The sequence below is a fragment of the Megalops cyprinoides genome, chromosome 19, assembly GCF_013368585.1.
Source record: "Megalops cyprinoides isolate fMegCyp1 chromosome 19, fMegCyp1.pri, whole genome shotgun sequence".
In the NCBI taxonomy this organism is placed as follows: Eukaryota; Metazoa; Chordata; class Actinopteri; order Elopiformes; family Megalopidae; genus Megalops; species Megalops cyprinoides.
Genome location: NC_050601.1, coordinates 22,600,349 through 22,618,419, shown reverse-complemented (window position 1 = coordinate 22,618,419; position 18,071 = coordinate 22,600,349). Strand labels below are relative to the sequence as shown.

Here is an 18,071-nt window from a genome sequence, read left to right as displayed (position 1 = left end):
GGCTTTTGCCAAGAGCTCATACAAAGTGCAGTAATCTTTAAGACATAAGCGAGGAGGAATCGAGTGGAGTGGATTTATTCCTAAGGAATAAATACAAACGCACCCAGGTTTCCAGTGTGACGGGGGGTCGGTGAAGCGTGAAGTTTGATCCAGCAGCCAATGTGCTGGGAGGGGCTAGGAGGTTTTGAGATTACCTAAAGGGAGGTGGTTTACTTCAGTTCCAACGTAGACTCGGAGAGCTGTACGGCATCGCCGTGCGCATTCGGATGTGGAGTGGATTTGGCCGAAACGCAACGTTTTTGCTGCAACAAACGCAGTAAATAAACCTTTGTGTCTATTTTTGGACTCTGAAAAGATCCGCATAATCCAGAAGGAGATTTTTCAGAACACATCTAAAGGAAATTTTGAGTTGTTCATCTGCAGAGAAAAAAAAAACTTTGGAGATAGTGCGTCTGTCAAAGTGATTTTTTTTTTCAGGAACCGAAGCAATCAAGATGTCAGATATATCTGTGAACGACCATCTTGAGGGGATATTGTCGGATTTTGAGGGTATGTATTAAAATCGATAATAATGTCTACAGGTTTATGTGGGCCATCGCATCTCTTAGAGACAGACTGTTCCAAAAAAACTTTGGCACACAACTGTTGGATCTTTTGTAGTGATTACTGCAGCCTAGTGGGAAGCAGTTCATTTCAAGCAGTAATTCATTAGTGCTCGATACACAAAGTGTTTTTTTTTCGCACCAATCAATATGCAGGAAAGACATAATACTGCAGTTTAATTAAGCCGTCAGGTTATTCTGAAAAGTTTTACAAATATCAAGAACACATATTGCTCGGAAACGACAGTATCACGCTAAAGGCTTGCTGAAGTAGCCTACTTCAATATTTGTTTCTGATTGATGAATGTGCTTGGAGCGGTTGGAAATGTTTTATAGCTGTAGCCTGTGTCTGAAGCAACAACAACTTCACTGCGCTGCCTTGACTATATTGTAAACATGTGCACGATAGAAGCATTTAATTACATGGTTTGCGCACAAAGAGCCAATTGAACTGTTTTGAAAGCTTTCTTCTCTCGACCTCAGGTTTCAGTGATTTTTCAGCAAACGGCAAAGCAATCTAATCTACGACTGCGGATAAATTTGTCTTAAGCAACTTTACCCACAAAAAGTGCAGTATATTTTCAATCGAGTCAGTAGAAAGTCGTATTCATAACACATTTCTTAATATGTAACGGGAATTGTATTCGATTGTTGCACAGATTGTCCAGGTTTGGTCGCTGGGATTCCCGTTGTGTTCCGTTACGTTTTTGTTGTTACTTTATTCCTGTATTTTCTGTATCCTGCGTTTATGTCTTTCGAAGCGGTGTTGTTAAAGAAAAAAATATCACTTCATTAGCTGCAGAACTAATGTTTTTACAGGAGCAAGCAATCTTCAGTCAGATTCTCGTTGAAATTGCATGAAAGCCATAAAATCATTTTGAGCACAAATTATGCATTCCGCTCACCTGTGGAACTTCAAACTGGATAATATGTAGGATATGCTCGACTTTGTGTCGAAAACAATTAAAGGTTAAGAGCAGGCGGCGAATCTCCCGACTCTTCATTTATGCAGATGAGTGAAGTGACAAAAGTCATCCAACGACACTTAAATGAGCAACAGAGTGATTTCACTGATCTAAACTGAAATGGGCTTTAACGCAGGTAACTTCGTTCTGTTTTGACATATTTTTGTCCTTTGTTTTTAATGTTAAACTGACTTTTCCAGTTTATAGTTCATTCAGTGCCACCACGCCTTATAGCCTACTTAGCAATGAGCTTGCACTAGCCACCCGACTCGCAAGGCAGTGATGATTACACTCACACGGCCAGCTGTCCCTATCGTTAACCAGTTGAACGGACAAGTATGTCAAAAGAAAATACTTTCCCATGTTTGTCGTAGATGGGGGACACGGCCTGGCCCGAGAAAGGTGACAGGACCATTATGTTTTTACAGGTGTCGCATTCAATGAGGAAAAATAGTTTGTCCTCAAAACAAACAAAACACCAGTTTGTCTTTTTTGTATGCTGAAAGTTGTTTATACAAGTCCGTGTTAGACAATTTTCTTGAGCTGTAGGAGGTTGATCCAGATATTGCCACAACATTGCTATTAGCAGGCACTAATTTCTGATTCGTTTAACTGAAAATGGAAATCTGAAGTGTTGTTGATACAAGTCCGTGCATTGCGAGTGTATTGTTGTATTGCGAGTATTATGCGAGCATATGCAGTTACGTTTAATCGAGCGTTTCCTGGAGGCTCTCAGCAGCTAATGTCTCGTATATGAGGACACGCCTTATCCGTTGACAAGCTCTCATTGGCTAATAAAGCTATATATTCTCCCAGGTGCATTATCATCGCTCAAATGACAAAGACGAACGAGGCCACATATCCCACAGAATCTAACATTAGAAGTAAGCTGTCTAGCGAGGAGTACAGCAGTCTGAGGGTATTGCAGCCGGTTTCTCTAAATATAAAAACCCATATTATGATAGTATTTGTCTTACCGTATTTTGATTTATCTAATAAATGAGTATTCTAAAGCATGCACATTAAAAAGTAAGCTGTTTAGTGGCCATTAAGTATAAGTGTGGTTTAACTGGGATTTATTAAGTGTGACAATTAAATTGCTCACCCTTAAAGCATACAATTGTTTTCATAAGTACAGCTGCAAGGCTCTGTGACAGTCTGAAACGCGTAGTGTTTTGCTTCTGTGGATGTCAAGCTTAATTAGCCGTCGAGTGAATCAGTTTCATTCCTGAGCACATAAACCTTGTGATACGCGCCAGAACATACTTCACAGTAGGCCTATATGACACATTAATCTAATTGCACATCACCTGAAACGTGGCCATCCAGGGGCGTTTTGGTACAGGGGAGTTGTTTTCCTGTGATTAGGCTCAAGTGAAGACACGGTTGTCTTGTTGAGACAAAGCGAGGCAGGGCCTTGGCATGCCATGTTTTCGTGCCACGCGGGGTGCGTGAGGCATTTCGCGATCCGTTCTTGGGGGCGTCGCCCTCATGCTACTCCGGACTGTCTTTCCTTTCCTGTGTGCCCATGCGGGGCGAACTGACAGTTGACGGGGTGTTCGTGACAAAATCAAAGTGAAACATGAAAGTTTCCGATGCCAGTTCTGGGACAGAAGGAATGCACTGATTGTGTTTACGGGTTTTTAATGTTACCCCATGAGAGGGTACAGCCACACAAAAAAGAAGTGCGTCTTGTATTCCCAGCAGTTAATCTCAGTGCCATTTACGGGGTAGGTAGGTGCTTAATAAGGCCAGTTCCCTGGTGGGTAGTTTCAGATTCTTTCCAGAGAAGAAATGATGTAGGATTTCAGGCTCCAATTACACACATTTAAATATAATTGTTAGGTAAAAGTACAGAGGTTTTTCTTCCAGACAACAGCCAGAGGTAGCCAGAGGCTCAGAAGCGGGCAAGAATCATTCCAAGTGACTGGCTGTCCAGGGAGAGCAGTTTACAGGGTGGAGATATCTCAAAGCAGTGCAAACCAAATTAACTTTAATTTCAAGGTCCAACAAATAATACCTTACTTGTTCAGAGAACAGCCCTATGTCCTCTTTAAATGTATGTATATATTGTCCTATCCTATATGGTGTGACAATGTGGCACAGCAGGCAGTAAACTGTAAACAAAAGGTTGCATGTTCAAGTCCCTGGTTGGATGCTGCCTTTGTACTCATAAATAAGGTATTTAGCACAAATTGCTTCAGTAAAATGCCCCCCTCTATAAATGCCTGATATGTAAAATGTTACCATGAGATCCCTAGGCCCGAGTGCTCAGAAAGAAGTGGACCTGCGGCTCTGTTTCGCTGGGCCTCGGGGGCAGTGATCTGGTTACCCTCGGTAGCAGAGCCTCCTTTTCATGCTGACCAGTAGCCCTCAATCAAAACAAAGGGTCATGTTTCCGTCTCTCTTCCCCCATGCCTCATGCACCCCCCACCCCCTGCATTCCATCCGGCTTTAGGGCAATGGGCCCAAGGGAGCCTATCTTTTTGGGAAGGGGGTGGGTGTGGAGGCGGGTTGGGGGGTGCTGTGCCGTTCATGTGGCTACCTCAGCATTCCAGCGTCACAGTAACTCCCTGGCCACAGTTACAGCTGGCCAGCTGGCAGGAGCTTTCTTCAGCTCGTTCCCTTTGCACACGGGCCTGTCTGATTACCTGGCAGTTTTGAGAGGAAACGAGTCAACAGTGGTTTCCCCGAAAAACAAGAAAGCTCCCGCAGCTCCCAGTCAGTGCCGGTGATTTATGCACGTTTCCCGCCTCGCCCGCGGCCCCGCACTTCGCCGTCACCCGACCAAAGGCGAAAATGACGCCCTCGTGCAGACTGTCGCTGACAGGCCGGGTGCGAACGTGATTCCCTGGCCTGTGTGCTCTGCCTGACTGGGTGTCTGCTTTTAACTTGCTTCGCTCAGGAATGCAAGTAAACTCAAGGGTGAACAGGTACTGTGTGGCGCTCTCCAGGCGGTTCCCCTAACTATAAAAACAAGGAGTCTGGCTGCGGTTCTGCTTATAGTCTAGACACTTTGCGCTATAATTTCCCTAAAATTCTGAAACCTCTTACAAGCCATGCTAAAAACTGATTTATTATTTATTGATTATTATTTCAAAAGGAGAAAATACATTAAAAGGCACCTAGGTTGCTGTTATGAGAGAATAAATACCAGGGTGAGGTTTTGCTTGGAAGCACCAGGCTTTCACCTTAGTGTGTGCTTGGTACATGAAACTAAATGCCTTTTCTGGGAATTTACAGGCTGGGTTCAGAAAGTTACAATTCACTTTCAGCTCCAGTTTGGTGGACAGTACATGTTATATGAGCTTCTGATCACTTTTTATCCAGAAAACAGCTTTATGTCCCCTTTAACACAGTGTTAATACTGAAAAAAAACTGTGTTTTCTAGATAGTGTCAGACAGGAAAAGGGCAAATACCTTCTTTAAGCCTCAGGCAGGAAATTCGGTGTCCCTATTTCTGTGGTTACACCACTGAAAATGGCAGCTCGGAATTCAGAGTCCAGATGTGCCTGGGTGGAGTCCATCTCCACAGGTAAACTGAACACACCTGATCTGTTCTCTGAGCTTCTGGGGGGGGGGGGGGGGGGTTGGAGGGGGGTCATCAGTAAATACTTCTGAGGAATGCAGAGCCTGGGGGAGGTGTTAGTGGAGGGGGGATCCTTTAGGACAAGCCCCGTCCTGTCTGGAGGTCTCTACGCCAAGCAGAGGGAGCACCTACTTTCACCTGAGCACCACTGTGTTTTAGAGACTTTATAGTCTGTTAAAGACCCATGTTTTTCTAAAAGGCCAGCAGGGGGAACACTCTGAAATCCGTCCTTTATCAAGTAATACGTCTCAATAATTACAGTTTCTGATATTCATGTTTGAAAAATGACCCTCTGGAAAAGTATTTCTTTCGACATCGTGCTGTCGAAACCAGCATAGCAGTTAAGGAGCAGGACTCGTAACCGAAAGGTTGCCGGTTTGATCCCCGCTCGGACACTGCTGCTGTACCCTTGGGCAAGGTACTTAACCCACAATTGCCTCAGCAGATATCCAGCTGTATAAATGGATAACATTGTAAAGAACTGTAACCTATGTAAGCCACTTTGGATAAAAGCGTCTGCCAAATGAATAAATGTAAATATAAACATCACAAAAATTGCCAATGGGCTGATTCATAAATGTATGTTGAAGTCCAACCAAGCAGTTTTCCCTGGGTTTTATTTTCTCAAAGAACCACCCCGGGTGCATTTTAAGACACTCATTGGGAACATGGCATTTCACCAATGCAACTGAGAATGTTAATCAGTGTGGCCAGAGGCGAAGGGGGTGTTTATCAGCCAGACGGGTGCTTGCTGCACTCTCACTTGGGCCAGTCCTGGAGCCAGCATCCCACAATGCCCTGGGGCAGCTGTCTCCAGTAGATGGAATCAGCAGAGATATCGATAATGGCAAAGTGTTTAGGGGGTACCAAACATTCTGTGGTAGGTTTTGGTCAAACACTGGTTCTGGTTTGTAATCATTACGTGTTTGCATAGAACTGTTGTGGCAGCTAATTGTTTAGAACCAAAGCATGTTCCAGAGCCACCAGCTCATGAATGTTCATAAAGAGGTCAGAATGGCACATATGTTTTGCTTTAAGGTTCTGAGTTCAGGAGTTCAGTTTTGAAGTAGAATACCCGCATTTCCACTTGCTCCCAGATTTAAGATGTATGTGTTAAACCGTACTGGGGTGCTCATCAGTGGATGATGAAAACCCTGGTCTGGTGAAAGGTTAACACGTACATCTTAGGTAAACCTCAAAGCAATAATGTGAGTAGGTTTTCTTCCCATCCCTAGAGAGCAGCCATCACCGGAAGTGGAACAGTTCAAGGCAGGAAAGAAAGCAGAGGGCACGGTCTTTGATTTACAGTCTCTGAAATCTGAAATCTTCCCCCTTGACCTCTCAGACAGAACCGCTAGGAACAGGCTGTCAGTGTCATGCCTCGATTTATTGGCCGGTTATCCTGGGTCCACAGCCTGGAAGTATACAGTGTCAAATATCAACACACCAGTTATTTAAGGACATACCTTGGGTGATGCACAGTCACCTCCATGACACTTTCCCTGGACCACCTTTAAATGGGTGTGTGGCAGTCAAGGCCACCATATGTCTTGAGTGAGCTGACCTGGGGTCAGCCACACATGTGTAGCTGTATCCAGGTCAACCCTCTGTGTATTCTGTAAGTCAGCTGCCTAAGATGGAAATATGCACGTTGGGAAAGCTTGGGATGTAGGAATGCACTGTGCGGTGGTCTCACAGCATTGCGTGCCAAGCAAATGTGAATCTGTTCTCTTTCAGTTGAAATATGGACTTCCACTGTGCGTAGGTTTTTCATTGCAAGTTTGAGAGCGCAAACTGCACCCGCATTCATGCTTGCTGTTGTCCCCGTGTCAGATTACAGGAAATGGACCCCTTGGTGCTTGCTAAACAGAATGTCAACAGGCGCATTGAAGAACAGGAAGTCCCTTGTCATCCTCATGGATTCTCAGATTCCACTTCCTGCGGAGCAGGAACAGGCATCACATTTTTAGAGCAGCTTTTTTTTTCAGTCCCACGCTACAGCAATAAGTAAAAACAGATTAACTGTGTCCTTAACTGAGCACTTAAACGGAACCTCTCCAGAAAACCATAATTAGATGTGCTATTCCATCCCTGTAAAATTGCTGGTATTCTTATTCCTGTTCTTTTCATATCTTGAATTGGATACTTTGGAGCAGAGACTTAAGTCCAAGTGGGGCATTCAGTGAAATTGCCGAACAGAGCTATCCTTAACTTTGAGTTAGTTAAGTGTTAATGTTTTTTTTCTCTGATATTCGCACATTAAAAAGAGCTCAGCAATCACCGGAATGGGATCAGAAACAGTGTGGCGCACAGTTTGTTAAGAGAATAAAGACAATGTAGCATAGGTGGGAGATTGACTTGCCAAGTGACTCTGACATGAAATCTGCACAGATCCACAGATCACCATCTTATCTGGATGGACTGAGGGCAGCACTTAGAACAAGATGAGGCATCCAGGTCATTTAGGGATCCATATACACCTGACTGTTTTCAGATGATACATGTACTTTCAGGATGTGCTTATAATTCCTGCAATACCACATCCAAAACAGGAACAACTGCTTCAAAAGTAAGAGAGAACGCATTAGTTTGAGTTTTGATGGGAGGGAAAGGTTTCATGAGCCTCAGAATGGTCAGACAGATCTGTGACTGGCTGATTTCGACCAACCATAGTGGCTTACAATGGGAAGCAAAGCCTTTTGATTGGTCCGAAGGAGTCAGAGTTTGACAGCAGGATGTAGCACCGCTTTGCAGTGGGGTTCATGAAGCTTCAGTTTCGTCTTAAAACGAGAAGCCAGGTTTGTCTTTTGTATGTCAGATTCAGAAGGGAAATCGGGATGCAGAGTGTAACTTAAGACTTGAAACCTGTGGGGAAACGCTGAGAGCCTCAGACAGCACGCGTCTGACAGAGACGGCTCCGCTGAGGCGGTAATTACTCTTGGAGAATTTGAAAGGATGCCAGTAATTACCTGATAGCGGCCCCACCGTTATCGTGATTGCGCAGGAGGGGCGGGTTTGGACTGGTTCGCAAAGCCCTCATTAAAAAGCCATTAATGCTGCGTGTCATCCAACACGTGTGCGGCGCATCTCCGGCTAATTGAAATTGCGCGCTTTTTCTCCAGCTTTCAGACAGAGCCTTAATGTGATTGTCTAATCACCAGCGGACAGCCTGCCAGGGACTTTCGAACGTCATCCTAATGCTTTCTTTTCAATAACAAACGTTCCCTACCTCAGAGAGGCAGACACTGCGTCCCTTACAGCAATAAATTTCCAAGTGAGGAGACAACCATGTATCTGTGACATGGAGAGTCACACTGCCAGGGCTTTAATGGCCGTTAAACAGCTCTGCAGCTGATGTGAGTCAAAATGAGAACTTCATGGCCTTTATACTAGAGGTACAGTACTTCTGTTCACCCTCTGATTTGATTTGGTGCCTGGACTTGCTGTTAATTAGTAGCATACCCTACAGGAAGGAAAGCTGTCCCAAAAGCGCTAACACTTGAAAGAGCAGAAAGTTGACAGCTAAAATATGATTGTTGAGCCGCTTAGCATGGTCAAGAAGGGCAACATCCACAGAGCACACTGTATATAGCTGAATACTGACTGAAGCAATTTGCAACTGACTAATGCCTTGCTCAAGGATTTAGCAGCAGGTAGTAACTCTTAACCCAGGGTTTAAAACTGCAACCGTCTCTTTACAAGCAGAGCTCAAAAACCAAGATGCCACACTCTCAGCTCTCATGTTACAGTAAAACTTGCACCTGGTCCCAGCATGTATTCATAAGACACATTTAGTGTGTGCACCTATTTCAAGTTTCTTTTGTGTGTACATAAACATGCATTTGTGTGAGTCAAAGATAGTCTCAGAGGTATCCTGGGTTGTTCTCTAAGTTACGAATTGTTGTTATCGTCTCTAATAATGTGTAAGTCTAATCAGATTTTAAAGTTAATTTGATTTGACGTTTTCCGGATGAAAAAGTGAATGCTTGGCAATGAATTTTCAGGGAAAGCATTTGGTCAGACATATTGAGCACACACCAACAGAGGCCCTTACATCCAAACACCTTCTCCGGATGTTTAAATTTTCCTCCCCTCTGCAGATCAACAATAGGTGCCTTATAAGTGTGTATGACCGGATGTCAGACTTCCTGCTCCCAGTTTGTTTGTTGGTCACTTAACCCCTGCCCGTAGCCGAGCTGAGGAGAGGCTCACGGTTCTACGGTGGGATTCTGGGTCAGCGAGGAGGCTCCTGTAACCCAAGCCCCTGACCCCAGACACCCCTGTGTCAGCGCGTGAATCGGCCCTTTGTGCACGGGTAGGAGCAGCCCGTCCCGATAAAGCAGCAGGGACGAAAGACCGCGTCGACCGCTGGCTTCTATCCTCCCGTTTTTAATATTTTACATTACAGATGTGCCGTTAGGGCCTACGTTGGCTTGCAACACATAATTGGACACAGGTGCATTAAATTGTTTTGCAAACATTTACTAACAGACCAGCATTCTTCTCAGAGTGCTCCCCCAAGCATGTCCTTTATGTAACCATTTCTCCCTACAGTTCAATACGCTGCATGTGGATGGGGCTTTTTTAAAGATAGTTATCTGTAGTAATTCTGGTTTCAATCATTGGTAGGGAGTCTAGCATAGCAAAATCACTCAAGATTATCCATCATCTTGTCACCGGCGCCCTGGGAGACAGTTACAAGACCTCCACGGAAAGTTTGCTCAGACATACAGGCTGTGCATGAAAACAAATTAACACACTGTGAAGGGTTTTGAGGCATGGTGAAGCTGGTGTGTGCGTACATGGGGAAAAAGAAGGATTAATTAATTGAGAAGAAAAAAGAAGTTTGAGCACAGATTCCGTTAGACCCAGGAAAGGAGTGCTGGATGTGTGAAGGAGCTCTGTTTTGAAATGTTAGGGTCATTGTCCAGATCAGGGCTTCATTCTTCTTGGAACTGGGAGAGAAGGCAAAAGGTATTCCATCAAATTGGGGTGCCTGGCTGGCACAGAGGCCCACAGACACTATGGCTCCCCAGAAGCAGGGTTGAGTAGCCCTGGGTTTGATACCCTCACATAACATAGGGGTGATAAATCCGTATGCAGACATTTCAAAACAATTACAGTTCCTTAATTGGCATGGTAGAAAGGCAGGAATTTTTAATCTCTGAAAGATAAGTCATAAAAGACATCCATCTTCCAGAGTCTTCAGGACTGCAGGGAAGAAAAATGGCCGTGAAGTCAGAATGAATGTCACCGCTGCTGTTTCCCCATGTCAGACTATAGGCTACGTAATATATAATATTCTAAGCACACAGTCAGGACTAAGCATTAAAAAATATCTGTGTAGCGTAGCATAGTGGTAAGGAGCAGGACTCATTATTGAAAGTTTACCAGTTCGATTTCCCACTGGGGCACTGCTGTTGTACCCTAGGGGCAAGGTACCTTACCCACAATTGTCTTAGTAAATATCCAGCTATATAAATGGGTGACATGTAAAAAATTATAACCTGTGTAAATTGCTCTGGATGAGAGTGTCTGCTAAATTAATGTAATGTAATCTGCAGCTGGGCTTGATGTTTGCCTGTGCTCTGGCTTGGTTCAGAAATTGTACTTTTGGTGCAGCCTTCAACCTTTGTGTCAGTCTGACCAGGTCAAACAGTTTGGACCAGGTCACACAGTTCAGAGCATAAAGGTCTGTAATCACCCTAGAGGGGGCAGTGTGATGGGGCAGACCTGCATTCCTGAGCTCGGGAAACAGCGCCTGATGGATTTTAATACAGTCAACATCCCGTCTGTTTTACATCGTAAAAATACCTTGGTGCTCACATGTACAGGGTGTGACAGAGCCCAATACTTCGAAACTGTGGGACTGCTGTAGGCAGTTTGCGACGTTTACTGACTCATGTGTCACACGCAATAAACAATTCCCAGTTTATTTTCCCAGAAGACTTCCTGTGTGGCACTGGTAAGATATGCTATCGTTCGCTCTGTTTTCATTTGCGGACAGTAATAGATTTGCTTAGGGTAGGTGCTGATGCTTGAAGCCAGCTGGTCTTGTGGATGTTTGGCAGCTCACTCCTCAGCTCTGTGTATCTCATAGCTCTTTCCCCCGCTGCAGGTCTAGATGCAGGCTGGCTCTTTCACTTTGGGTTCCTGATAGCTTTCTATTATCGTTTCCATAGTGCTGGCCTGTACCAGCTCAGGCTGCTAGCGTTACTGATCTTGGGGCAAATTACATTCAAACTATGAGCACACCCAGCAAACTGAGTAACTGGCATTTCCATTGGATTCAACACCGCATACAACATCCAGACAGTCAATCTGGCCAGACAGCATCAAATGCCTCAGTTGTGGTGAGTGCGTGAAGCGGTGGAAAACCAGTCCTTCTGTTCCAGGTTAGCCTTGGCTCCAGCTTGGTTTTGGCCCCACAGTGGAACATGGAAGAATGCCAGTGCTTATGCAAGCATGCCCCGGCATTAACGCACTACCCCGACACTAACTCTATGAGAACCATAATCCCGATAACACTGAGGCGCGGGGCATCCTTACAGACAGACATCACAGCCTCAAAGACAGATCAAACGGACTCGGTCGCAATTATGCCTGGGTCTCCAACAATGTGTCTGGCACAGAGCACTGACAGGAGACTTTTGTCTGTCTTTACATCGGAATGTAGCCTTTCAGTGTTTAAGTGCCCCTATTTAAAAAAATCTGGGAAATGACTGTTATTGTTGATTTCTTATTGTTATCATGAAAGGACTAGAAAGCTTTGATGTAGGCCAGGAGGAGTGACACAGCACAACGTGTATTGTCAGCCAGGATATTCCTGGTAAGAGTATGCATACAAACTTACATTTCTGACGTAATACTGTAATCACACTGACGACTGATGTTTTCAAGTCCCCTGTGAAGTTTCAGTTTTTCTTTCCATAAAGGGCTTTAGGGGTAGAGGCCAGTATGCTGGCACAAGCATTTATGTTTGCTTTTGTTTTAATATGTTTCATCTCCTGACATTGACACAGCATGGGTGACACGCAGGCCTTTTAATTGGTTGTAGTTTGTTTAGGCTCTCTCAGGTTCTGCACAAAGATACCTAAAGGCTTCTTGATGTCACTTGATGAAATCTGGTGTGCTGAAACAAGAGTACAGTGTTGGGATTGAAAAGGAACAAAATGGGGATTTTTTTGTTTTGACTTTTGTGGTAGGGGACAGAACGGTTGGGATCAGACACAACTTTGAATCGAGAGATCATTAACCTTTTTGTACATTGAATTTGCACTTTGCATCTGACTGGAAAGCTTTTTTGCATAGACCTTTAATAATGATGGACTGGAACCGGGAGATTGACATTGAGCTTGTCCTAACACTTTTCCCTCCTTATAATAACTTTCTGTTGTTTCGAATGTATTCTTACACCGGATGAGTGACAAACGTCCTCACTGAAAAGATGAGCAATCAAAACATTTTCCATGGAAGTGCATGAGGAGTGGAAGTGTGCATTTGTAGTTCATCATTCAGTTGTTATTAAGAGATTGTGAAGAGAAAAGATGAAGAGAAAATGAGTGGGAAGGCAGTTAAATTTATCTTTTTAAGCTGACAATGTAAAAGTCTTTTAAGTGCATCTTGAAAATGTTTTTTTTTTAATACTGTAGTTGATGTATCTTTTCGTCTTTCACAGCACTGAAAAGATCCTTTGATGTTGAAGATGTGGATGAGATCCCAAGTTTCTCCCCTTCCTCCACCCTCAATTCCCCATTCAGCCCCACCCCCACCTTGAACAAGTCCAATGACGGAAGAGGCCCGACAAACCACACCCCTCCATCCTACCAATCACGGATCAGCATCGGCTCCAGCCCTGCCCAGAGCCCAGTGCTGAAGAACAAAATCGTCAGCAGCCTCTCCTTCAACCGCGGAACCTCAGGCATGTTCAAAACCAATGGCAACACAGGTTCCGGAATCAGCCGGGCCCAGTCCTTCCAGAGCAGGTTTAACCCCAACGGCTTCTCTTCTTCCTCTGCCCTCGGGAGCGACAACGACAGCCTGCACAGCTCTTCCTCAAGCCTCGACTACCAGGCTTCTTCCAAGCTGAGCACTGCGGGCCTACCCCAGAGCTCCACAGGGAGGAGCGAGTACAGGACCCAGGGTCTGGTCGGCCCTGCCTTGAAGAAGTTCTCCTCGCATGGTAACGTGTACCGCTCAGAAGTGGAGGCTCCCTTAGTCACGGCCACCGAGCCGGCTGGCATCAGCCATGGTTCCATGCCTTCCCTGGACTTTCAGAGTGGGGGGGTCAGAGGCCTGGCCTCCCGGTATGGCCAGACAGGGACATCCTGGAGCGCCGCCCCCCACCTTCAGCAGAGGGAGCCGTCCTTCTCGACCCGCCACCAGGCCCCGAAACCCAAGGAGCCGGCAAAGCTCAACAAGTTCCCATTGGATCTGGATACACTGGTGTCCAGGTCTCAGGGGCCTTCGGCTGAGGCCCCCAAACCACCCCCCAGGTCTCACCCCAAGCCAGTCAGCGCTCCTGTTCCTGCCAGCCCTGTAGTGTCCACCAGCAGCTTAGATGGCACAGGCACGGGGTCGTCCCACAGCAACAGTGACCAGTCAGAGCCTGCATCCGCCCCAGGACCTTTCCCAGTCCCCAGCGTCATGCCATCTCCTGTCCCACTCTCCCCAGCTCAAACCCCCGAGCTCACGCTGGTCACTCAGCCACAGGTCGTCCAGCTTGCCTCTGCATCACCTCCGCCTTCAACCCCTGAGACAGTCTCCAGTGAGAAAACACCACATGCTGATGTGAGCCTGGTATCACCGAGTAAGGTAGTGTCACTGGCCAGAGGTAGCGTGGAATTGTCTGATAAAGAAGTGCCAACAGTCAATGAGAGTGTGGGATTGCCGGATAAAGAGGTGCCACGAGCTAATGAAAGCACTGGGTCGCCTACCCAGGAAGTGCCACCAGCTATTGAGAGTGTTGCATCACCTGTTAAGGAAGTTCCAAGAGCCAATGAGGGTGTGGGATCGCCTGATAACGAGGTGCTACAGGCCAGTGAAGGCACTGCTCCGTCTGTCCAGGAAGTGCCCCAGACCAATGAGAGCGTGGGTTCCATACTCCAGAGGATCGCCTCCTTTTCACGGGTTGACGACACAGGGCCCACCCCCAAGGCGGACGATTTCCAAAGCAACAGGGCAAAGTGGGAGGAGCCAGCCTTGAAACAGAAGGAGCCTGAGAGAGAAGAGGGTAAGAGCTGTGATCTGCATACCAGAATGTATGTGTGTCAAAATCACTGGTTAGAGAAGTTAATGATTGTCTGATAAGTCTGGAGTATGTGGATTTTCTGCATTGTTCTTGGTGGCTTCTCTGAGCAACACGTCTGAAAAATGACGAGAAAAGGAAAAATGATATTCATGCTAAACAATTGATAATAGAATGAAATTCCTCAACAGACATACACAGAACCATTAATAGTTAATAGTAAGCCAATAATATAAAGTTATGAAGATGTCTGCTGCATTGTGTCTCACACAATTGCTTTGTTTGAGGGAATGCAGTCATGACCGCTGTCCAGCACAAAACGTAAACATGTAATTCTTACATTTTTGATTTTACATTTTACCATATGTGTACATATGCTTTTTCATAAGGGTTTACAACACAGTGCTCCGTCGCTAATCCAACAAAAGAGGTGCTTTTAGCTGCACTGCTCTTTAAAAGCACAACAAGTCAAACATGCTGAAGTGTTGACACAGTGTGTCTGTTCCAAGTTTTGCTGCTGTCTAAATCAGTCAGTAAGAATGCATTTCAGCCTTCGAAGCTTAGGCACTGTAGCTCATGCGCATCAAAAGGTGGCAAAGTGGGACTGAGTTTTAACTACCACAGGAGAGCAGAACAGTACCCCAGCATTTTAGATTAACATCTTCCCTGGGTCCAGAACATCCGCAACATCTAAAGCTGACAATGAAAGCCATGTGCTGTGTGCATTTCTATGAGGCCGCCAAAGACCACCGCACAGACACGAGCGAGGGGAACGCCTGAGATCTGGTCAGGGAGTCACGGGAGTGTGACCTGGGAGTGTGACACCTGCCATTGGCTACACACGGGTACGGGGTTGGGAAAGAGGCCAAAGTTCAGCCACGGACAGGATGCCGAAAGGCGCTTTGAGTTCGACCCGGGTTAGACATTCCCCGGTGGAGGCCGGCTCGAAACAATGGAGAAAGAACCCTCCATCTGTATAAGTGGGTGGGCGACTTGCTGAACTCGAAGAGCTGCGTTTATTGCAGTGACTGACTGAAGTTGTGAACTGGTCCAGTGGTTGCCAGAAAACGTCCAGCCACATGTCTCCCCACCAAATGGCAGAGATGGAACTCCCTGAGTGCTAAATGTGCGTAGAGCCATTTGATAAATGAGCAATTTGGTTCCAGAGGAAGAGTTGTTTTGTTTCCATGCTGTACATTTTTCCCCTCTTTCCTTTATCCTTTTCTCAGTGTTTATTCTGGGGGTGGAGAGGTGGGGGCCCTAAATGGAAGAGGAAGTTTCTGTGATTCAGGCCAAAGAAAACAATTATCAGTGAACCTCAAGAACCCTGTGTGAGAGCTGCACTATGCCTAATTACGCTGTCATAACGATGAGGTTTTTTTTTTCAGAATAACTTGGTTTCCCTGAAAGAGGGGGTGAAAGAGTGGGGAGAGGGGTGCTGAGCAAGGGAGAGGGAAGAACAGAGAGCAATAGAGAGACAGAGAGACAGAGACAAAGTGAGTGTGTCAGAGAGACATACAATGAGAGACAGACAGAGAAAGCAGCAAGAGAGACAGACAGAATGAGGGACAGATACAGAGAGAGAGTGAGAGAGACAGACAGACAAACAATGAGACATTGACAGAGAGAGAGTGCAAGAGAGTGAGGTAAAGAGAGAGATGGAGAAGGAACAGAGATGCAGACAGCCAGAGAAAGAGATTGAGAAAGAGATTGAGACTGTCGGTCAGACTAAGGACATTCAGCTGCAGCACTGTTTCTCTTGGCACCCAGCCAGATCATAATTAACAGTAATTAATAACATCCAATGGAAGAGCAACAAAAGAAAGGCAAACAGTCCCTTTTCACTTTCAATGTTCCCAAGGCTTAAAGAAGTGTTTCACATTTTATTCAAAAAAAGATCTTAAAAGGTGACCTCAAGGGATCTGAGGAGAGAAGAGCCCAGGGGATATGTTTGTTTGGACATACCTTGCACTTATTTATGGGCCCTGTAAGGGTCATCAACTCGATGTGTGCTCAGTGAAAGCTTTCCCCAGATAACGTCAAATTCCTTTGTAATATCAAGCTCCTATCTGATGTATACATTTTAAATGCTAAATGTGAGCTTATCCACTGTTAGGGTTTGAAACTCTTCAACATTACCATTTTGAGCTCGGATGAACTTGCCGATGGGTTAGTCACTTTCTCCTGATGTCTGCGCCATGGTGATCCGAGATCAGTCATGGGAGAACCCAGAGGACAGGCACGCTCTCTCACTAGCGCCCTGGCGCAGCCGCTGTGTTTTGACAGTCCGCAGCTGAATCAGTCAGAGACCCAGCGGGACACGCCCGAGGGCTTCATGTATTTTTTTTTTTGTGCCGTGCCCCGTGTACTCTATGACTCCATATATTTTTGTTTGAAAGTATTTTTAGATTCTTTTTTTTTTTAACGCCCCACTCCCCATGCCCCAGCTGGGGGGCGTGTGCAGAGGCAGTGTTGAGCCATTGTTCCAATTTCCTGAGATAAGAGGGGTGGAAAGGTTGTTCATCACATCCTAGAGCATGAAAGAAAGCGCTTCACAACTTGTTGAAACATTTGTGTGCAAAGGGAATACGCAATATTGTTCCTGTTGTATAATGTAGCTCTAAGGGATCAGGACTCGTGAGGTCGTAGGTTCAAACCCAAAATGAGATATTGCTGTTTTACCCTTGAATAGGGCTGTTGACCTGCATTACATAAGTAAGTTTCCGGCTGTATAAGAGGCTAATTAGTAAAATGTAAACTATGAAGGTCGCTTTGACAAAGGGCTGCTGTTAGCCAGCAATAGTTATCACTTCAGTCATAACTGATAATAATTAATCATAACATTAATTTCTCCCTTTGGTAGTTAAACATTGTTAAGCTTTTTACACCGCTGTTTGCTTTGTTCACTGATTCTGGTTCAGTTCTACTTCAATTACCTCTCATTTAATGATTTAAAAATGACTAACAGGACTGACACTTTTTGCAGTCTCCAGTTACAGTAAATCGTTGATGCATAACCAGCTGATGGAACAAACATTACCACCATGGCAACAAGTTCAGTAGCAGTTAATGGTCTTTTGATTAACTGGCCTCTAGAGCCATTCAGCAGTTTACATCAAATCAGCCATTTAACATGCATATCTAATTGGATCTGGAAAGAATTTTAACTCAATAATTATTTGAAAATGAATCCAACTGTTGAACATAGCTGAACATTCAAAAGAACACTTACTAAATCAATAGGCCTTACAAGGCGCAGTTATAAATCCTGGAAATGTCCAACCAAAGAATTTCCTTTGGTTTATTTTCTCATAAAACCTCATTATTTGCCTTTTAAATTGTTTTCTGAATGTTTGGCCATGGGTGGGTGGGGAGGGGGAGCTCAAGTACATAAAAACTCATTTTTACCCGCATTGTGTAAGCATGAGAGGGAGAAGTTTGGAAAAAATAACAGCATGTTCAGCTGATGCTAAGTTCTACCAAGTCAGGACTGATGTATTGATTAACATGATCTGGTGTGAATGGCCTGTAACAGGTTAACTTGAGCTGATCATGTCCAACATCTGGGGAAGTGCTGTTATTACTGTAGCACTCTGTAGCTGTGTTTGTTATTCAATAAGAAAGCAAAGAATTTCAGTGTCAGAGATTGCCCTGTGTTCTTCATGGAG

The 18,071-nt window shown here is 45.1% G+C and overlaps 1 protein-coding gene across 1 annotated transcript in view; it reads left to right on the top strand.

Annotated features, from left to right (window-relative positions):
• The first annotated feature begins 255 nt into the window (after nucleotides 1-255).
• LOC118794708 (neuronal-specific septin-3-like) overlaps nucleotides 256-18,071 on the top strand; it is a 71,213-nt gene continuing 53,397 nt past the window's right edge. Inside the window, exons 1-2 of the mRNA XM_036552961.1 lie at nucleotides 256-549; nucleotides 12,835-14,388. Of these exons, the coding sequence (XP_036408854.1) occupies nucleotides 495-549; nucleotides 12,835-14,388 (1,609 nt within the window). The 5' untranslated portion in view covers nucleotides 256-494. The remainder of the gene's footprint in view (nucleotides 550-12,834; nucleotides 14,389-18,071) is intronic.